Genomic DNA, 21,343 nt, shown 5'->3' with positions numbered 1-21,343 from the left:
TATTAGTCTGTTTCAGCTAGAATACACCAAGAAGAAGTCATACCAAGAAGAAGACATACCAAGAAGAGGACACACCAAGAAGAGGACACACCAAGAAGAGGACACACCAAGAAGAGGACACACCAAGAAGAGGACGTACCACGAAGTTGTAGTTTTATTCGCCGAGGGAGGTCCCCCAGGGGCTCACTCACGGCCGCATCCGTGAGTGAGTACGGGGAGTCGCGTCCCCGGGGTACCCGAATCGCCGATAGGCCGCACCCGAGTAAGTCGAGTAATTATTGTCTTAAATTCACGTTACTCGTTTTCTTGATTCCGACACAGCCTTCTGCTGTGTCGGACCTTGCTTGTATGTACCAGACCGATTGGAGCCGGTATTCGGCGTCGATACATTGAGAGGGGTGGTTCATTGAGACCTGTTCACTCGTATTGCCATTCTCTCTGTTCGTAATCCTACCCACGTTACCTCAATGCTTTGCGTTGCCTGGTGGCAGGTAGTTGGCAGAGAAATTCTCTGTTCGTCATCCTACCCACGTCATCTCAATGCATTGCGTTGCCTGGTGGCAGGTAGTTGGCAGAGAGATGGTGTTACGTTTGAACACTTTTCACTGTCCATTCCTCTTGGTGAGGACACGTCGGGTATCGGCTCTGACCGGAGCTGCACTGCAAGCATTGTACGCGCCGCGTCACCTTCGAACCAGGGCCTTCTGCTCTGGTTCGCTCTTATTTTTTACTTTGAAAGAATCAGAGCCTTCTGCCTGATTCGCCTTCGATCCCCCCTGGATCGGAGACTTCTTCTCCGATTCACACCTTTTGCTCCGCGATAATTGCTCGACTTGCGTGCGTAATTTAGTATAATTCCATCGACTTGCGTGCGTTAGTTATTAAGATTGTATATCGTCGTTTTAAATATGTCGAGTAATTATTGCCTTAAATTCACTTTGCTCGTTTGCTTGATTCCGACACAGCCTTCTGCTGTGTCGGACCTTGCTTGTATGTACCAGACCGATTGGAGCCGGTATTCGGCGTCGATACATTGAGAGGGGTGGTTCATTGAGACCTGTTCACTCGTATTGCCATTCTCTCTGTTCGTAATCCTACCCACGTTACCTCAATGCTTTGCGTTGCCTGGTGGCAGGTAGTTGGCAGAGAAATTCTCTGTTCGTCATCCTACCCACGTCATCTCAATGCATTGCGTTGCCTGGTGGCAGGTAGTTGGCAGAGAGATGGTGTTACGTTTGAACACTTCTCACTGTCCATTCCTCTTGGTGAGGACACGTCAGGTATCGGCTCTGACCGGAGCTGCACTGCAAGCAATGTACGCGCCGCGTCACCTTCGAACCAGAGCCTTCTGCTCTGGTTCGCTCTTATTTTTTACTTTGAAAGAATCAGAGCCTTCTGCCTGATTCGCCTTCGATCCCCCCCTGGATCGGAGACTTCTTCTCCGATTCACACCTTTTGCTCCGCAATAATTGCTCGACTTGCGTGCGTAATTTAGTATAATTCCATCGTTGTAAGAAAGGGAGCCAGAAGGAATATTGCATTCGTTCTGACTCCCTTTCGGGTCTCTTGTGCAGCAACCTCCTCGTGGTGAGACCTGGGCAATCGGTATTATCCTCTATTTGTAAGAACTTTTAGTGTCTTATGAATAAAGGATAATATCGAGCTAATAGCTGCACATTTAATAAATATGTTGATTTTTCAATAAATTCTATCCCTATACCTATTGTGTTTCACAACATTTTGCAATTTTACCTTCCTTCAGATCAAAATATATGTATTATCCAAGCTGATTTGCCCCGGGCGTGAACAATGTCATATATCGTCTGGTTCTATTTAGGTATAGAGACGAGATAGTATCTCTTCGGTGATAGTATTATAAGGCAATTACAGAATGGGTAATGTTATATCTCGTCTGTGATAGTATCTCGTGGTATCTCGTCGGTGTCCAGGCTAAGCGTCCGCTCTACCGTGCGCCTAGGAGCTGATCCAGGCTAAGATTTTTGTGGGGGCAGCACTATACCGGAGGCAACTCAGACCCCGGGCGTGAGCCAGCGTGAGCACTCTCCAGCACTCTCATTGACTCTCATATCCTCTCTGCTACTCGTTACTGATATATTCAGTAAATAGTAGATAGTAGATATCATCGAGATGGCTCTTCCTATTTTGATGACCAATAATGAGTTAATGAGTGACGCGCTGATAAAAATGAAAAGATTTGTTGCTTTTTCTAGAAATTATGATTCAACGTTACATTTTGGTTTAATCTTTATTATTTTTTTTAATCTGAAGTGCACGAATGATTTTTGCCGCTTGGCACATTGACTAGATAGTAAAACGCGGCAAGAATTACTTGAGCCGCGTGTATGTTTACAATGCCATGGAATACTTCATGACAACAGGTTTTAGCTCTATCTTTTTCTGGATAACGAAGAGGTGACGTACCATAGCTGGAAGCCGAGTGAAAGCTGACTACTACAGGCTAATAACCCAGCATTCGCTAAGTTTGTTCCCAACGATGAAGGTGTACGGTATTCTCTCTGTGCTCGTGATCCTCTTGATCGCTATCACCGATGCTTCAGGTGAGCTAGAAAAGCATTTCTAATGCATCGCACTATTGTACTTTTTATTACTGTACATATACGTTTATTATCTTTATCCTAGAAACTTTGAATCCTTTTCGCACAAGAAGATATTTATATTTATTCCATCGTAAACAAAAACTACTTACCACGAATTGAATGGAATATTTAAACGAGATAGCAGTGTAATAATAACTTCCTCGCAGTAAGCGGAGTAGCTCGAATAACGGTGGAACTATTGGAATCCTTTCACTCTTTGCATATCAAACTGCATAAACAATTCATGCTTAATTTTTGCGTAGGCAATCGGGAAATCTTTTGACAATATTTTGTTCTTTTAAAAATATTAGAATTTATTTTGTATATTTGTTTAATATATGAAATTATGAATGAAGTACGATATTGGTCGGATTCAAGTTTACAGTGAAAATTGGGGGTAAACCACCAAAGGATCTTTTGCGAAATTGTTTTTGGGATACGCGCGATGTATTCTTTTTCAATTTTTATGTTATTCTTTGAACTCTTTTGTTTTTTGAAAGTGAAAGCTTGAAAAATAAGCTACACAGAGAAAGATATAAAATAGGTCCTGTTCACTCTCTCGATTTTCTTAGTTGAACGATCGAGTAACGGATTGAACATAAAGGAGACGAAAGTCAGGAATGTATTTGACATTTTCTACGGTATCTTGTGTAATGGAAATCTGACATTTCGATAATGTACATGACCTTCGTTCAACTTCGAATTCCAATGAAAACCGCGATCTGCGAAGAATCGCAATCTACTTTCTATTCGTTTAGCAAATAAATCATTTATGAATAATAGCAGATGGTTTAATCTTTTTTCTAATACTTTGGTTGTTTAATTTCCGATGTTTCGACAAATTTAAAAATCGTCACCTTTACCTTTTCCTTCGCAATTAAAAGGTGTACGAATACTTTGTGTATCCACTGCATATATTCTCAAATGCATATTACTATAAATGCGGATAGTATAATAATCGGCCTTTAAACTATTTGAAATTGAGGTGGAACTTTTCCCTGTGTAGATTAGAGACGAGAAAATGCGAAAAATCCAATTTTCCATCCTAGAAAATTAGTGGTTCAAAAGTTATGAGTGTTTAAAGTCGACCGATTTACATTGTTTTTGAAATCGGTCAACTTTAAACACTCATAACTTTTGAACCATTGATCTTCTAGGACCGAAACTTGGATTTTTTGCATTGTCTCGCCCTAATCTGTTGGATTACACAGGAAGAAAGCAAAAATTTCTGGTTACACAAGGAAAAGAGCATATATTTTTGAACGTACTTATCACTTGTTTTTGACAGGTGCAGCAAAATCGCAGCACGATAAAGTTGTGGCTTGTTACATTGCTTCCTGGGCTGTGTATAGAACTGGTGCTGGCAAATTTGGCATATCCGATAATCTGCGACCAGAACTTTGCACGCACCTGATATATACATTTGCCGGAATAAACCGTGCTAATTGGAGCATCAGGAGCCTAGATCCTGACAATGACATCACTGGTAACAAAAATCCTCAAAGAATTTTAGCGAATTTTAGCGAATTTTCTACATATGTAGAAAGAGCTACTACTTTTTGATACGTTTTATATATATTTTAGGACTACGCAATTACAGAAGAATAACCGAGCTTCGTCAAAAATATCCTCATCTGAAGACAGTGTCCCTTGCGATAGGGGGTTGGAATGAGGGTGCCAAAAACTTTTCCGATCTCGCTGCAGTCCCTGAACATAGAGAGACATTCATCAACAGTGTCATCCTGTTCCTCCAGTACGAAATCAAACGTGCGAGTAATTCTTGCGTCGATCAGCGTTTCCTCTAAAAGACACGTTCTTCTTGCAGAGAATACGGTTTCAATGGGTTCGATCTGGATTGGGAGTTTCCTGCAGATGCGTCACGCGGAGGAGTACCAGCGGACAGAGATAATTTCGTGCTTCTTCTGAAGGTACGGTTGAATCACAAAGTTGATCATTTCTTACAATCATTCTAGAGATATCCTAGGATCTACAGGATAACAAAGAATTGTTTTGTATCAGGAACTGAAAGAGGCGTTCAAAGAGTACAGGTACTCGCTGACAGCAGCTATAGTATCTAACAGAGGAATGCTAGACAATGGTTACGATATTCCAGAAATATCCAAATACCTCGACCATATTTACGTGATGGCATACGATTACCATGGTACATGGGATCGGAAGGTGCTTCCAAATTCTCCACTGAATAGCCAAGACGGTGCTGACGTGGTAAGGAATTTAATAGATACGTTCTGCTGGAACGATCGAGACAATGTTGCAACGAGTTAGAGACACTTATCTTTTCAGAAAAGCACGATCAAATACTTGTTAGATAAAGGTGCACCGCCAAGCAAATTAGTGTTGGGTGTACCCATGTACGGAAGGACATATATATTGACTACAATGCCCAGCTCTCCGCAAGAAAGCCCTATCAATAAACCATGCCAGGCCGTAGGGTTCTCAGGCCCCTATACTAATGAAAAGGGATTCATGGGGTACAACGAAGTACGTGGAACAATATTCACTGTGTATTTGGATTCGCAGCTTTGAGTTGCTTTGATATAATGCCTCGTACAATACTTAAACGTTTAGTAATTGATTAGGTACCAGCATATTTAACAATGTAAACAATATTTTCAATAATGCTACAGCAATTTTTAATGATGACTCTGAGTCGCCACTCGAGCGTCAAGAGTTAACGTTTCTGGTAGACCTTTATAGGCATCTCACTCGAACCATTGCACACACACACATATCACTAGAGTTATTTTCTTTCTTAATATGTTTAATAGGTTGAAAAGAATCTAATATTTAGATGAATATAAAAATGAACATAAATGCTCATTTTCGTCATAAATGCATAAAATCTGCTGTCTACATATCACCTTTTCAACGGCAGAGTCTACAAAACTCTGCTGCGCAATTCAGAACTGTCTAAGAACGTTTTCATTGGATAATCATTATTTGTTTGCAGATCTGCTTGGAAATAATGAACAATAAAACCGAATGGAGTATTGGCTGGGACGAAGGTAGCAGCACGCCGTACGCTGTTAAAGGTGACAAAGTTGTCGTGTACGATAATCCCACAAGTATAAAGAGAAAGGTTGGTAACGGAACACATTGATTTTCTGTTGAGATGTAGATGAAATCACTGATAAACGTTTTTAAATCATAATTTATAGACTGAGTTCGCGTTAGAGATGAAACTCGGGGGTGTGATGATCTGGAGCATCGACACTGATGACTTCCGGGGCAATTGCAAGCAATTGAGAGAATACTTGGACCCAAAGGATCCCACTTTTCCCTTGATGCGAACTATCAACATGGTTCTCTCGAATTCTACAAATCAAGGAAAACCTAATATCAATGATACCAACAACTCGTCCAACCGTTGCTTCTTAAGTTTTACTCTAATTTCGATCGCGCTAATGGCACGGTACGCTTGGTAACGGTATAATGCCAAAAATGTTAAAACAAACACGCAATATCCGCCGATTCGAAAGAGTTCCTTCAAGAGTGCCTGTGGTATGGCACACACTGCCTCAAAAAAATGTTATCGTAAGAGAAAAGTAAATTTCATCGCCGCATTTCTTGACACGCTGAATTCTGGGATTGGCATCGCTATTTATAGAACGGTGTGCAGTTTCCGAGATCATTTTTCAAAAAAATCCCCTCAGCTTCAGCAAACCATTATATCTTCTACAGTATTATTATTGTAGATAAGATAAAACTGATTCTATGAGATTAATACATTAGTATAGCGAGCGAACTGTGTATAGACTGCGTACTGCCTTTTACAAGGTTGTATGTGTACATAGAAACATTGTAAGAAATTGTACAACTTAAGTGTGTAGACGAATAGAAGCGCGCTTAACCGAAATCGTTCCTTCATTGTCTCCTGCGCAATACCATGACTAAAACAGTATTATTTAGAAAAGAACGAAGCGGTGAAACGATGAAGACGAATGTCCAATTTTGTGGTAATCATTTTTGTTAATAAATACAATTGTAGAGGTGTGCAATTACGAAGTCGATACATTTTCCTGTTTCTTTTTGATCAAGCATACGAGGAAACAAATGTTGATGAAACAAACGAGGAAACTCAGTTTAGCAAAACATTTTTCTTGACATGAAACAATACTCATTCGCAAAGATTACTCACAAAATCTCTTTATAGATAGTCGCACTTCAATTCGAATGATTATGTGTTTCCATCGCAAAACCGAATTTTTCTCCGACCTGAAATATTTCCATTTTCTATGATTTTCTTCATTTTATCGATATAAAACTGATATAATACCTGGTACAATACTTTCAGTAGTTTATTAAAATATGAAATACGTTCGGTAATTTATATAGCTAATAAATTTGGAAACGTTAGGTCGTCAGAGTCTTTGCAAAATCGCACGAAGCAACACAGATGGAATTTTATACCGTCTCTTCGAACTGATTCCTTTTTTTTCTCATTCTTTCAATGGCAAAAAGAATCTGATCGAAATCGAGCATGATAATTGGAACTCCGGGCTGCGATTCGGTCGTACGTTCAAGGCGACGGAACAGGCGGACTTTTGGCGTAAATACTTTTTCTCTGGTATGAAAAAGGAGCAAAACGAGATAAGCCAGAACGTGGGAGGCTGGCGCCAAACTATTGTGCAAGATTGGCAGAGACCCAGAGAACACTGCCTAAGGATATTTGATCCTTAAATTATTCGATCCGATTTGCATATTACGGCAACAAAGCGACGCACGTATACGACTGTCTCTCGACACGAAAGCGGCACTCGCGAGTTCTCAAATATCGGGAAAACTTTTTCGTGGCGTTTCATATACCGCATCTTTCAAAATAAGAGATTATATACCTTGTAATCACTATAAAATGTGACGCTATAAATGAATCTACATAATTCGTAGATTTAAAGTGTAAAGTAAAAACGGTTAACATATTATTATAGGACTTTTTATGCAATTATTTGTTGTCGGGGATCGTATACGAAATAATCTGAATTCATTCAAACGAACCAATGTGTTTGTGAAGCTTCTATATATGTATACATTCTTGTTACATACAAGACTTATGTGCTACAAGGTAGGCGGTGCCGGAGCAGTAGCACGTTGCTCCAGTTTGGAAGTGAATGTTTGTTATGAAAAAAATGTAGGTCAGTAATTTCGGGTTCCATACACGTACGAAGATCGATCATCGGGATCAAGTTACGCTCAAGGGTTACGTAAAACCCTCATTTGATTGCAGAATTAGGCTCGATTTTCGTCGAACGATCTTTTTCTCACAAATAATGATTACAAAAAGTGACAAAAAATTTGCTAGAATCCGATGAAAGCTCTCTTGAAAGTATCCTACATACATCTGAGAAAAACATTTTCGATCGGACCACAAATTGTTACTTAAAAAAGAGCAGTGACTTGCCCCAGTTCCCAGAATCACCCTGTATACCTTTATACATGGTCATCCGTTTTTAAACGGCCAAACGTTAACCAGCTGTAGAGGACCCCAAATGAAACAACTTTTACCCCTATCACTTTTTTTTTATCCGAAGGTCATACAAAAAAGTTTATTTAATAAAAAAGATGCCCCTACTTATTTTAAACTAAACAAAGGAAAAACCATCAAGATTCATCATTGGAGTCCTGAGATATTTAATTCTATGTAAACTCAAAAAATGATGGTTTTTTGCAATTATCTGGAAATCAAGGCCGAAACAAAAAAAGTGATAGGGGTAAAAGTTGTTCCATTTGGGGTCCTCTACAGCTGGTTAACGCTTGTGTTCTTGATATTGGTCATTTTTCGTACTAAGAAAAGTCTAAACGGGTCTCTTCGTTCAGTATCAATTTTTTTGCCAACTATAAAATCGAAAGTATGTACCCAAATTATATATATACATATGTATAAAGTTGCACATCGCTCGAACTTGTTGATCGAACGACACATGTAAACTTTGTTACTATATTTTAGTAAAATATAATGGCTTTGCCAGGGGTGTATTTAGAACGAGTTGTCGAATCCAGCGAAAGCGAAGTGGGGACTTGCAGAAGCTGACCGTAAACCGATCGATGATTTAACGGGGCGCCGAAACTCGATCGCAGAATTCTTTCACCTTTCAATGCCGGTCATCCAGTGAAATTATCACACGAATCTGAACTTACTTCTCGGACAGTCGTTTTCGGTAAGATCAGTTCTCGGCCGACGGTCCGATCGAAAGGTACCACAAACGGAACCCTGCAAAACACCATCGAGAAATAAAGTGAAAATCTTTTAAAAAATCGCGATAAAACTACGATGCGGTGAACTCGAACTTCGAAGTATTTGTATAAACAGTTGACGTTCATCGATACTGAAAAAAAAAATCTTTAAAAATGTTCGCTCCATTTGCCTTGATCGCAAGTAAGTATATACGAGTTGCTTATAGAGTTCCTAGTTCGAATGCTATCGTACATCAGCTAGTGTTTTAAGTGTAATTCTTCTCTGAGAGTTTCATCCATCTCATCTGTGTCTCCTATTCGAACCATCAGTGATCTGTAAAATAGTGTTCTCAAGTTAATCATTCCTTTTCGAAATTCTGTTTGATTAGTATTGTCGACGGCCGTCTTCGCTGGTCATTACTACAACGAGGATGGGACACCATACGATCCCTATCATAATTTACACCTACCCCACAATCCACCACTTTATCCAACGTATCATAGGGTACCTCGTACCGGATTCTCTTGTTACGGTTTGGAGAACCAGTTGTGGGCAGATCTCAGCTCGCAGTGCCAAGTAAGGATAATTTAAAAATCCAAATTGATGAAATTTAAGGGGTGGTTCTCTACGATAATGTAAGACGAAAATGAAGAATACAGGAATAGCGATTTCGATTTGGTCTATTAGTTGTCAAGGATTAAAAATCCGCCTGAAATGCGGCAACCTGACCGACAGAGGTGTACAAGTAATTCAAGTTTCATGCACGTAAAGACCGTCGCGCGCCTCTATGACGTACGCAACGTACACCTCTGTTGGCCGGGTTGCCGCATTTCAGGCGGATTTTGATTGTCGATAACTAAAAGACCAAACTGAAATCGCAATTTTTCGATTCTTCATTTTCGTCTTATATTATCATGGAGAACCGCCCATCTGTAGTCGAACACCCTGTATAATTTATCTTTTGGAAGTTATCCTAAGCCGAAAGGCAAGGGGGGACCATAATAAATATAATTTATTTTCACAGGCGTATCATCTGTGCCACGATGGAAACTTGATCTCCAGCCATCTTTGTGTAAACGGAACTCTTTTCAATCAACAGTTCCAAGTCTGCGATCAATTTTACAACGTCAGATGCGGAAGCCTGTACGGCGATCTATAAATCTACGAAGAATTCATGTGATCGAAAGTCCAAAGAAATAAACGTGAACTTGTGTGAAACTCTGATACTGTATCTCTCGAAATTATGCTGTACAACTCCACCGTTTTGTAATCTTAAGTAATAAAGAATATATATGTAACATTTGGCTAACAGTTTGAGCGTTTTGCCGCTAGATGGCGCTGTAAGTACGTATACGAAGCGCAAATAATTCGTGCCGGAATTAACATTGCGTCTTATGGGAAAAGCGGCACGAATTATTTGCTGCTGTAATAAATATTCGATACTCATTATTTTGCATGAATAAATTATCTTTATTGTATAATACAGATTCTCCAGTATACACCCACCAATTTTTTTAGCCCTTGAATAACAATTTTATTAAATATTTGACCATCCACGGTCTCCGGTTCACCTGTGAGATAATATTTTCTCAGATAGTCGCAATGAACTGAACAATTATTTCGTCTCTACATCGTCGTTCACTATATGTACTAAAATTTTCATTCGATTCTTGCATTCGTAATTTGAATATTCTCGAAACTATCGTTCGACCGTCGAGAATCGAGAGATCGATATTCACGCGAGAAGTCGAACTATCGAGATATTCGCGTTTCGTCTGAATGACATTTCAAACTGTTTCAAACTCGAGAAACATGGCGCTGCTGAATAAAGGCGATTGGTATACTCCTGCACCGCTTTGGCAAAATGGACCGACACCGGGTGCATTTTACCATTTTCCTGGAGGTTCTTCGCAATCCAATGTTGGAGGATTTCAAAGATCACAGTAATATTTTACATTCTATATTCCACCTGCGCGAAATCCTACCTCTGAGAAAATTGCATGTCATTCTTTTCGAACAGAAATAGTAACAATAATTTTCAAGTAATTCAGGTTTCAGTAGCTGCGTATCTTTATTTATTATTAATTCAGTCAAAATTGAGAATATCTTTTACACAATGATTGTGTGTTTCGTCGTGCAATGCAATTCTAACCTCAATCGAGTAAATACGAGTCTTTTTGCAGAGCTCCAATGACAACTGGTACATCTGTAGTTGGAATTCAGTTCAAAGACGGTATCCTGATAGCAGCAGATGTTCTTGGATCGTATGGATCGCTGGCTAGATACAGGAACCTCGATCGTATCATGAAAGTTAATAATAACATCATTCTTGGTGCGGGAGGAGACTATGCTGATTACCAATTTCTTAAGAGCCACATCGAGAAGAAAATGTACGTGTAGATAATATTAACGCATTAACACGTTCCGTGCCACGTGTACCACCAATGGTGTACGTTAAACTATCCATTCAGGCTAACATATTTATTTAATGCTGTAGAATAAGTTTAACGCTGTAGAATATATTTCCACCAAAAGATTAAGGCATTATAAACAATGCAGCATAGAACAAAGTACATAAGTTTATTTAATTGTTGAACAAAAATGGCACTGAATGTGTTAAACGCCATGCCGGTCCTTGGACCGACTATCCACTTGCTGGTAAAATCCAGCATTGAAGGGTTCCTTCATTCGAATATTTATTGTAAATATGGTTTACAGTCTAGAAGAGGAATGTCTAGACGACGGACTACTTTTGAAGCCGAAAGCTTTACATTGCTGGCTGACTCGTGTGATGTACAACAGAAGATCCAAGTTCGATCCTCTGTGGAATAACTTTATTATCGGTGGCTTGGAAGGCGATAAATTGTAAGTGTTTCGTTTTAATTCTGTCCGATGTACATGGTACAGTGATTTAAATGTTTTTTATAGATTCTTAGGCACTGTGGACAAGCTTGGTACAGCTTACAGCGATCCAGTAATCGCAACTGGTTATGGCGCGTACATGGCAATACCGATCCTGAGAAAGGCTTACGAAGAGAATAAGGAAATGAGTAAAGAACAGGCGATCGAATTACTGTATAAAGTAATGCAGGTTCTTTTCTACAGAGACGCACGATCTTTCCCGAAGGTAAGTTACATATTACAGCAAAACATTTGTAGATTAAGTGAACAGAAATAATTGAACCTTCTCGTTCTCAGTATCAACTCGGTATAATCACAAGAGAAGGTGGTATTGAAATACAAGGACCAATCTCGCTGGACAGCTACTGGGAACCTGCTATCATGTAAAGATGAATATCACGAATTTTTTCTTAATAAAAATACGTACACTTAAAATAAACCTTTACGATTTATTACGATCGAAAATGATAGTTCTGTACATGAATTTAAATATGTGTAGATCTTTGTACGTCTAATGAGTTAACACATCACAGCCAGTGTCGGTAATTAAGATAGTGTGCTCGGCTTGGGCGGTACGAGAATTGTCAGTTGTGACTGCTGTCCATCCGTCTTCTAAAATTTCAATCTCCTTGGTACCTTGACTCAGAACTGGTTCTATAGTAAATGTCATTCCTGGTAACATTTTCCCAGGATACTCGTTCTCTAGAAAAATATACGATAGGCCTCAGGTAGCTAAAATGTTAAGGGAGTAGACTCGCGTTTCCAGGATTGCAAGGGTCCGGGATGTGCCTTTTCATTTCTTAATAATGCAAAGATGGGGTTTTTCAGTAGTCAAAAGCGTTAGATAAAAGATCAATCTAGGCTGCGATTGCCCTCAAAAGTCCTACTTACGTTTACAAGGCGTAAAAAACCCCCTTAAGTATTAAATAATTAACTTACCAAAATGCAAGATATCAGGAGGTCCATGAAAGTATGTACCAATACCGTGGCCTGCAAACGCTGGTACTATAGCGTATCCATGCTTATGTGCAGTCTCTTCGACGATGTGTCCTAAAAGTAAATGTGGATCGAACACTAGTAAATACATTTCCAAAAAACGTAAACACCCACCTACTTCTGACAATTACCTATACTAGAAAAATTCTCATTCGGTTTACAAATATCAATAGCTGTTCGTAAGCATAATTCTGTGACATTTATTAATTGTTTAGCTTCCTTGTCACATTCTCCCACTTGAAACATTTGGGAACAGTCTCCATGATATCCATTCAAAAATACCTACAAGCGCACTAATTGTTTGAATAATTTTTATATTACATTCATATTTCTACTCACTGTAACATCGATATTGAATATATCTCCACTTTGTAACGGTCTAGTATCCGGTATCCCATGGCACGCTACGTTATTGATACTTGTACATATCGATTTAGGAAATCCCCGATAATTAAGTGGACTTGGATAAGATCCATTACTTATAATCATTTCATGCGCTATCGCATCTAACTCGTCTGTTGTGACACCGGGCTAAGATCAGATATATTAATTGAACAAAGTCTTTGATTGAGTTTCAAATTATGTACATACTGTATACCTTTATGTATTGTTTGATTTGAATCAGTATTTTCCTGGCGAGGTAACAACTATCCCTCATACATTTTATTTGATTTTTGTCCTTAACTTCTGGTTTCTTCGGACCTTCTCTAGGTACGGACGATTCACTGTAAGATGGTTTAGGTATGTAGGATGGCACTTTTCTCATTTCAGTGACCGTCCATGGTTCAATGATTTCATAATTCCCAAACGAGCTAGTCACGCGCTTGGGTGCTGGTGTCTGAAAAGTTGACAGAGAACGAAGAGCAGTATAATTGTTCGGTGTTTATAATTGTAATGTATTCACCGAGGCAGGGCAGAAGCCTCCGTAACAGTGTCGTTGCCCTAATAATAAACTTACGTTCGATAACCCTTTGAGGAAATGTTTAATAAACATTTTTAATCTTCATTTAATAAATCTCTACGAGTATCGTCATTTAATAAATCTCTACGAGCATCGTCATTTAATAAATCTCTACGAGTTGTAATACATTACTCGGGGGTTAACCAAAGACACCGACAAATGGTTTTACAATTGGAAAATGATTTCTTCCTTAGAGAATGGTTTATTGTAAGTCAATTTCTGTTTCGAATCAAATATGTTCGAGTATGATGTAACCAAGACTCGCAGAGTTATCCACTTTTGAAATTTATAAACCTAATGACATGACGTCACGTGTACTACATAGTTGAAATCAGCTGATCGTACGAGTCGCGTGTGTTTGTGAATGTGAAATGTGAAATGCGAAGAATGAGTGGTTGATACCAGTTGATACCCACTGATATAGTATCAGTGTTGATACCCCTTCCGTCTTTCGCCTTACCCTCATTACCCCCCCAGGGTTACGCTTTACGCTCAGTCCTTAGTGGTCCTTAGGTCCGTGGAATGAACGCAATCATGAAATCGTTTCGAGAGGCATTACAGAATGCGAGAAACGTGTTGATATTAAGTGGTAGCGGGGTTTCAGCGGAATCTGGCATTCCAACATTTAGAGGTCCCGGTGGTTTTTGGAGAAAATATCAAGCGCAAAATCTTGCGACTCCGGAAGCGTTCGCGGCAAACCCGTCTCTGGTTTGGGAGTTCTACGAATATCGTAGGAGGGTAGCTAACGAAGCAAAACCTAATAAAGTAATTAAATGTTCAGTTATATTCCGATCTAGAACTTCAATGTGTAGACTACATGCGTTCTTACGTCATGTTTCTAGGCTCACGAGGCAATAGCAAACTTTCAAGATCGTGCAACCAAGGAAGGCAAACGCGTCACTATTGTAACGCAGAACATTGACGAACTCCATCAAAAGGCTGGCGCTAAAGACATCGTGGAACTGCACGGTTCCCTTTACAAAACACGTTGCACAGTTTGCCACGATGTCTCTGTAAATACAAATATCCCGATATGTCCTGCGTTGGAAGGGAAAGGGTAACATATAGTTTCTTAGATTGCTAAGTAAATTGCTACAATTGCCTGGACATGATCTAGAATTCAGGGATGGGCACGGGTGGGGCCCAGTGTTGCCATAATGAGCTCCAGATCCAGACGGAGCCAGTGCTTTCGACGGAGCTCCACGGAGCTCCCGTACTCTCCTACTGCTCTCCTACATACCCCTTCCACTATTCCATTCCAGCACCGTGCGCAGGCGCACACTCTACGCTCCCCATCGCGCACGTGCAACGTGTCTCCCATTCGTCCCACTCATTCCCCGTCATCAAAGAAGGGGTACATCATTTTACCGTGACTCCCCGCATATGGCATCACTGGTAGGGCCCTTGGTAGGGCCCCTGAAACGCCTGCTTCTCCCACCAACCTCTCTTCGCGAAACATGCGCACTGCTCGCTACGGGCGAAGCGCGTTCTTTCTCTATGGTAACGGTGGAGCTGGTGGGAGGCAGTGGGCGCTGTGGTGTGGTGTGGACAGTCTTGCCGAGGCAAAAATGCCCATCCCTGAATCTAGATCATACATTATTTAGGTAAATATATTTAGATCTCCGGACCCCAACATTTTGATCTCTGATATTCCAAAAGATGAGTTGCCTCGATGCGAAAAGGGAAATTGTAGAGGATTGTTGAGACCCCATATTGTATGGTTTGGCGAAAGTTTAGACGAAGAGGTACTTGGACAGGCTCGTAAGTATTCCCAGGAAATACAAATATATGCAAATATGTAAAATTTATATTATGTAACAATATATATGTATAACAATCAAACATATGTATGCGCCCGTAATTATTATAAAAATTTTCGCTTAGACCACTTCCATAATTACGGGCACATATATACCGCCATTTAAAAATTTGTACGACTTCTCTTATAAATAATGTGCAAAACAAAACATTTTTGGTTTTATTCGAACTGCAAGACGACGCTGTGGAAAGTTGTGACGCCTGTTTAGTTGTCGGCACGTCATCGATCGTATATCCTGCGGCAATGTTTGCGCCGCAAGTTGCAAAACGCGGTGTACCGGTCGCTGAATTTAACTTGGAGACAACTCCCGCAACAAGACACTTTGCGTAAGTACAATCAGTAACTATTTCTAAGATTTATAATATAAAAAGAAAACGTTCAAATGCTCTTTGTCAAAAATATAAATACTCAATTCTTTGGAATAAATGTAAATTTATATGCAACTGTTTATTCACAGTCCTCTTTTATCAGTTCTCTTTTTTTTGTCTTTTTTTATCTGCAATTAAATAATAATCATATTTGTGTTAAAGGTATCATTTCGAAGGCCCCTGCACAATTACAGTGACAGAAGCTTTGGAGTCTTAAATGTAATTCTCCTACCTTGTACTAGGCACACTTCGACGTTTAATCCGAGTTCGTTCAAATATTCTAACCATAGTTGTTGCTTAGTCGATAGATTGTCTGCGGGACCTTTCACCTCTACAATTTTATGCTACGAGAAATAAATCATTTATTGGCATATACAAAAATAAAGTATGTATTATCTTTCATTTTAATTTCGTGCCAATATTCACCTGTCTCGTATCATAATTCCATACAATTAAATCGGGAAATCCAGCCGACCAAAGTTTAAAGTTTTTTAGCATTCGTTCACAAATCCCTGTAACACCAGAGACTCCTAAACAATATACGATTTCCTAGAAAGAAAAATCATTTTCATATCCATATTAAGTTGCCAATTACGCCGCTATAAATCGCAGAGGACGTAACCGTACACGAGTCATAAAAAAGTAATATTAAAAAAAGTACGCACTTTCATATAAGTATTGTGCTCCAGCAAATTCGTTGGCATTAAAGACCGATACTGCTTGTACGTTTCAAATCTCATTTCCATCCAGGTACTAAAAAATTCTGGAGTTGCGTTAAAAGAATTAATGTATTGCAGTTTTGTATCAATTTTCTGTTCTCTATTCTTGTAGAAATGTTTAGTGTACAAATCAGCCGGAGCAGTTCCATAAGGACTCATAAATGCCCCAGGAATCTGTATTTCGTATAATTCTTCCCAGAACAAAGTGGTGAACAAAAGAATTGGTAAATTCCCTTCGCAATGTAATCCGTTGGAAAAGTTTTCCTGCTTCTTATAATGATACAAAGCAACCGTTTCTACCGTTCCATAACCATCATCTCCATCATTACTTTCTACGAGCCAAGTGCTTTTTCCGTTTGGTCTGGAACTAGAAAATATTCAATCATAACAAATTGTGTACACCGTTTCATTGAATTTTTTGCAAGTTGACTCACTTTGGCATCAAAGAACCAGAAATTACTATTTTCTTATCGAACGTTGGCATCTGATGACAATAATCATTTAACACCTTATCAATATTCATTTTCGTTTTCGATTCTACATCTGCCTTTCTCTTTGAAATCTGCTTCAATCTCCGCAAGAGATCTACTTTATCTACTTGCGATATATATTCGCAATTCAAAGCTGTCATCGTTACTAATGCACTAGAATTTATGTCTTTGCGATGACGCATCTTGACAAGAGCTAATTCGGAGTACCACTTCCCTTTATACGTTTGCATATGACAGTTCTGCTCTAACAAGAAATTTAATATTTCTTCGACTCTGGTCAAGTCTTTCTTTCTTTTAAATGCATCTATACTCTTCGACAGTATTTTCATCCATACGTAACCAGGCATAAATTTTCTTACGTGCATAGGAAGCGTAGAATTTTCTAATCTGTAAGGAATAAAATCAATGAGTGCGATACTGAAAATCTATGGTGATCGTTAGACTGCGAATCTTATGAATTTATGGCTTCTAAAAATTTTCAAAGACTACTATCATGGAAAACAACATTTTACTTAATTCAAATTGCATAGACATCCGCAGTCTAGTAATCATACATTCTATTGCGTTGGCAAGAAAGTAATTTCGGTATTTTAAGGTGAAATAAAACCGAATTTCTTTATGCAATCATCGAACAAAAGGGAAAATATCTTATTGATTAAAGTTTATCGCTTGAATGAAAAAATTCGGTTCTATTTCACCTTAAAATACCGAAATTACTATCTTGCGAAGCAAATAGTACCTTTCAGATTCTGTTGTTAACAAATCTGGTAACGTTTCCATGGCTAGCTGCCCATAAAGTCGCACCTCTTCCCAGTTCTTCTTTAAGATTAACGTCAATGTTTTCGACAACATTGACTTAACATGAACATAACTGTAAACGAAATTGAATCTAAGGAAATCAAAAGAATTAAACAAAAGGAACTTCAGATAACTTACCTTATTAAATGCAAACTAGACGAAAATATTGGAAATGGATTTTCAGCTTTATTCGGAAATTCTATGTTACCTAAGTAGATATCGCGTAGCTTATAGAATATATCTGACATACTACTTTGAGGATCCTCATCCGGCAATAGCAAAGTCATTATCGCGTCTATAGTATTCCATGTTTTGTCTGTTATACATACACAGTAACCCAGTTTTTTCAAAATACAATCGTACAAAGCATTGTTGGAACTCTTCATTCCAGGAAACAAAGATTTGTTCTTTGACAATTTAATCAGTTCCGCAATGATAATTTCCTTCTTTCCCTTGTACTTTACTTTCATGTTTTGACAAATTTGACGAAGTTCATCTGCTTGTAATAGATCAAGTATAACGGGTAACTCTTGATCTTCATCTTTTAGTTTTGAGGAGCAAATACATTGCGATTCGAGAATGTTAAAGACATCCTGCAAATCGCTGGATATTTCTGGATAATTTATAGTACGTTTGCGGTGCCACCCCCTCTTCCTTGTAATTATGCGGGCCAGCAACATTTGACCTTTTTCTGGAAGAGTGAGAACCGAATACAAGAAATCTAACTCCGTCTCTTTGAAATAGCCACAATTAAAGGGCTTAGACAACACGGCAAGGATAGAACCGATTAAAACTTTTGCCTTGAGGTCTCTAGGTAAATTTACATTGTCTAGTTGATAATTCACCGTAGCTTCTGTACTTATTTGATAGTAAAGATAATCAAATGTATCTGTAGAATATATCTCTTCCAGGTTGAAATTATTTAGCGGAATAGCATGTTGCTTGGCTAGGTTCATATGTTCGATAACAATCTTTGCGATATCAATATTCACAAATTGATCGAACAATCTTTCAGTCATCTGTTTTTTCGGCGATTTACCAGATGGCTTTCTTGGAGAATATTTTGATCTTTTTATTCTAAGCGATGAACTGCTAGAACCTAGTATTGGAGATGTTCTTTCGTCGAAGGACGCTTGTTCTTTGATCGGTGTTTTTAAAAATTCATTATTGTACTCCATTTCGCTCTCTGCTCTTCTTAAATCAGTTTCATTGTTGCTCAACATATTGTCTTCTGGTTTATTTACAAATGATATATCGATATCATCCTCTGTAAGCATTAGATCGTTTCTTTCGTCTGCCATATCGTCATCTTGAAAAAGTAATCTCGCATCGTTATGATCTTCTTGGGATAATCCGCTAATGTTTTCATATACAATCGTACAATCTGCAGACGCTGCAGAGTTGATGCTGCAAATGCTGCTTTGCGATAATGAAATATTCTCTTCTTTGTAATTCGAAGTATTATTTCCTTGATATTCTATTTCCACATCTACGATATCATCGGAGAACGAGTTATTAGATTTGAAATGTTTAAGTGCATCCTTTGGAAGCTTCCTTCGTTTCCTTCCCTACGAATACAATAAACAATGTACTTGTAAAGAGAACAAAAGTAGAAGAATAACTTACATTTTTGCTGTGAGATGTAACACTTGCAGAATTCTTTTCATTATTCTTCAACGCATGTCGGCTACTTGTTAATTTAAAAAACTCGTCTATGCGCTTCTGCTTGAGCATTGTTTTTTTTATTATTTTATTTGTTAGAACGTCAAAGACAAGTTAGGAAGTACGTCACTGCACTCGGAGATCTCATTTATTTGATACATATGTAATATTTTTCCTTTTCCCAGTTAGCGTCAAAGTTGTTTTAATTCTGCGTAATATACGTCACACGACGGATGAGTCAAAACCACTCAAAACTCAAGTGCACACGGTGTTACCACGGCGTCACGGTGTGCAGCTGTGTGTGCAGCGCACCTACAGACTCAAGCTAAACCAACCGAAACTATACGCAACAGAGATCAATAACTCGTAGAAATGCATAAACAATTCGAAACCTTTCCGAACTTACCGCAAGAAGCGCTGTAAACGGATACAATACCCAGAAAGAAATACCAATCTATGTATCTACCGAGTTCATGGAGTATGTTAAACAAACATAACCTAGAAACTTGGAGCAACACGTTTCAAAATAAAACACGAGCAATCGAAAATATTGACGTTTCTTCCAAAATTTGAAACGATCACATTGATGAAATTCTCTACATAGATAATAACATGTACGAATTCGAAAATAAAATAAATTCTCAAATAAAAAAGAAATGAAAAAACTCGAACACATTTACGTGTAAATAAAACCATAAATTCTATGAACACGTGCATTCCGTTTTACTAGGTAGGATGTCCTGAAGAAAATTGTTTATCTTTTTACGCGATGTAATCAGAATTTATTTTTCAGCAGATATTTCTGCTCTCTTTTCGTTAGTCCAGTCTATGTTCGTCGTGAATATTTCCTTTTTAACAGTATGGTTGCTAAATGCAATTATAAACGATCCTTTCTTTGAGACAGATATATCATTTTGCAGGGAAACAAAGAAGTTTGTATACTTTCTGTTGCTTGTCCAGCACATAAAGCGTACACAATGTAGTTACAAGGAAAATTGGCAAATGAAAAAACAGACAAAGAGCGTATTTCGATCCGGTAACATAAAGTATACGCAGAGAATTATGTATATCGCATAGTAAGTTCTGCCCTGACAAACTATCCTTTTCCTTCCTTGTATATGTATATATGTATATATATATGTACAACAATCGGATTGTTAATAGTTCTGCCAATTTGTCAGAGTTACATAATTAGAATACATTCAAGAGTCGAATTGCAACCCGTAGATTGACATATATACATTCAGTTAGTTACACATTATCTAATAGATTCAAATGTTAATCACATTAATTACGGATATTAATACTAAACAATAGTTGGAGTTTAGATTTCTAGGCATAATTTGTAGGAAACGTAACTCATCTACCTGATAACATCTCTACCTCTCTATTAATACTGTAACGTAAAGACACTACGAAACGTTCTTGTTTATCGTATTCAAATAGATTTTGTGGCCGTCGCGAAAAGAGCTTACAGGCTTGTCGATTAGTTGATTATGGAAAAGAGATAAGCGAACAGAAAGTTTCTTATTGCCAACATCTGTCCGTATGGCTTCCTACAGTTTTGTAAACAATAAATAGAATCACGTTTCATGTTGCATCTGACAATGTTTTATTTAGACCAAATTAAAGTTGATACATGCGTTCAGCAAAAGGTGTTATCAGGGGACGAGAGAATAGATGATGTGTGTGCATCGAAGAACAAATCGAAGGGTCGTCTAGAATCAAACATTCTACGTACATAGAACTTGATATCCTCCCCTTACGTTCTCCGATCATACAATCTTGAGAAAAATACTCAAATACTCTCGCCAAAC

At 38.4% G+C, this 21,343-nt stretch overlaps 6 protein-coding genes across 8 annotated transcripts; 4 read left to right on the top strand and 2 right to left on the bottom strand.

Annotated features, from left to right (window-relative positions):
• The first annotated feature begins 2,426 nt into the window (after positions 1-2,426).
• Positions 2,427-6,640, top strand: LOC143214897 (putative chitinase 2). Its single transcript, XM_076436442.1, has 8 exons — positions 2,427-2,579; positions 3,907-4,104; positions 4,203-4,371; positions 4,444-4,546; positions 4,638-4,844; positions 4,923-5,120; positions 5,590-5,718; positions 5,798-6,640. Exons 1-8 carry the CDS (start codon positions 2,516-2,518, stop codon positions 6,062-6,064), a joined length of 1,335 nt encoding a protein of 444 aa, XP_076292557.1. The 5' UTR covers positions 2,427-2,515; the 3' UTR covers positions 6,065-6,640.
• Positions 6,641-8,685: 2,045 nt separating this feature from the next.
• Positions 8,686-10,111, top strand: LOC143214924 (U-scoloptoxin(01)-Er1a-like). The gene is made up of 3 exons (XM_076436491.1): positions 8,686-9,012; positions 9,200-9,387; positions 9,836-10,111. The coding sequence occupies exons 1-3, from the start codon at positions 8,985-8,987 to the stop codon at positions 9,968-9,970; spliced, it is 351 nt and encodes a 116-aa protein (XP_076292606.1). The 5' UTR covers positions 8,686-8,984; the 3' UTR covers positions 9,971-10,111.
• A 464-nt stretch (positions 10,112-10,575) lies between these two features.
• Positions 10,576-12,151, top strand: Prosbeta7 (proteasome subunit beta type-4). Its single transcript, XM_076436466.1, has 5 exons — positions 10,576-10,754; positions 10,995-11,201; positions 11,530-11,676; positions 11,740-11,938; positions 12,010-12,151. The coding sequence occupies exons 1-5, from the start codon at positions 10,591-10,593 to the stop codon at positions 12,097-12,099; spliced, it is 807 nt and encodes a 268-aa protein (XP_076292581.1). The 5' UTR covers positions 10,576-10,590; the 3' UTR covers positions 12,100-12,151.
• LOC143214905 (methionine aminopeptidase 1D, mitochondrial) lies at positions 12,142-14,270 on the bottom strand. Of its 2 annotated transcripts, none has more exons than XM_076436455.1 (6): positions 14,130-14,270; positions 13,307-13,546; positions 13,048-13,239; positions 12,840-12,990; positions 12,652-12,762; positions 12,142-12,414 (listed from the first exon to the last, which is right to left on the bottom strand). In XM_076436455.1, exons 1-6 carry the CDS (start codon positions 14,133-14,135, stop codon positions 12,224-12,226), a joined length of 891 nt encoding a protein of 296 aa, XP_076292570.1. In that variant the 5' UTR covers positions 14,136-14,270; the 3' UTR covers positions 12,142-12,223. The 2 variants fall into 2 exon arrangements, with proteins under 2 accessions (XP_076292570.1, XP_076292569.1); XM_076436454.1 differs by lacking the exon at positions 14,130-14,270 and adding an exon at positions 13,667-13,810.
• On the top strand, positions 14,192-16,241 carry LOC143214911 (NAD-dependent protein deacylase sirtuin-5, mitochondrial). Its single transcript, XM_076436468.1, has 5 exons — positions 14,192-14,434; positions 14,512-14,726; positions 15,288-15,430; positions 15,664-15,814; positions 16,019-16,241. Exons 1-5 carry the CDS (start codon positions 14,192-14,194, stop codon positions 16,071-16,073), a joined length of 807 nt encoding a protein of 268 aa, XP_076292583.1. The 3' UTR covers positions 16,074-16,241.
• LOC143214877 (fanconi-associated nuclease 1) lies at positions 15,459-19,831 on the bottom strand. 2 transcript variants are annotated; one of them, XM_076436404.1, is made up of 8 exons: positions 19,491-19,830; positions 18,003-19,432; positions 17,806-17,937; positions 17,010-17,453; positions 16,522-16,942; positions 16,283-16,405; positions 16,089-16,200; positions 15,459-15,984 (listed from the first exon to the last, which is right to left on the bottom strand). In XM_076436404.1, the coding sequence occupies exons 1-8, from the start codon at positions 19,596-19,598 to the stop codon at positions 15,956-15,958; spliced, it is 2,799 nt and encodes a 932-aa protein (XP_076292519.1). In that variant the 5' UTR covers positions 19,599-19,830; the 3' UTR covers positions 15,459-15,955. The 2 variants fall into 2 exon arrangements, with proteins under 2 accessions (XP_076292519.1, XP_076292518.1); XM_076436403.1 differs by lacking the exon at positions 15,459-15,984 and having other exon boundaries at positions 16,045-16,200; positions 19,491-19,831.
• Between the last annotated feature and the right edge of the window lie 1,512 nt (positions 19,832-21,343).

The sequence above is a fragment of the Lasioglossum baleicum genome, chromosome 13, assembly GCF_051020765.1.
Source record: "Lasioglossum baleicum chromosome 13, iyLasBale1, whole genome shotgun sequence".
NCBI classification, from domain to species: domain Eukaryota; kingdom Metazoa; phylum Arthropoda; class Insecta; order Hymenoptera; family Halictidae; genus Lasioglossum; species Lasioglossum baleicum.
The sequence above is the reverse complement of the archived record's forward strand: the minus strand, read 5'-3'. Positions and strand labels throughout refer to the sequence as shown.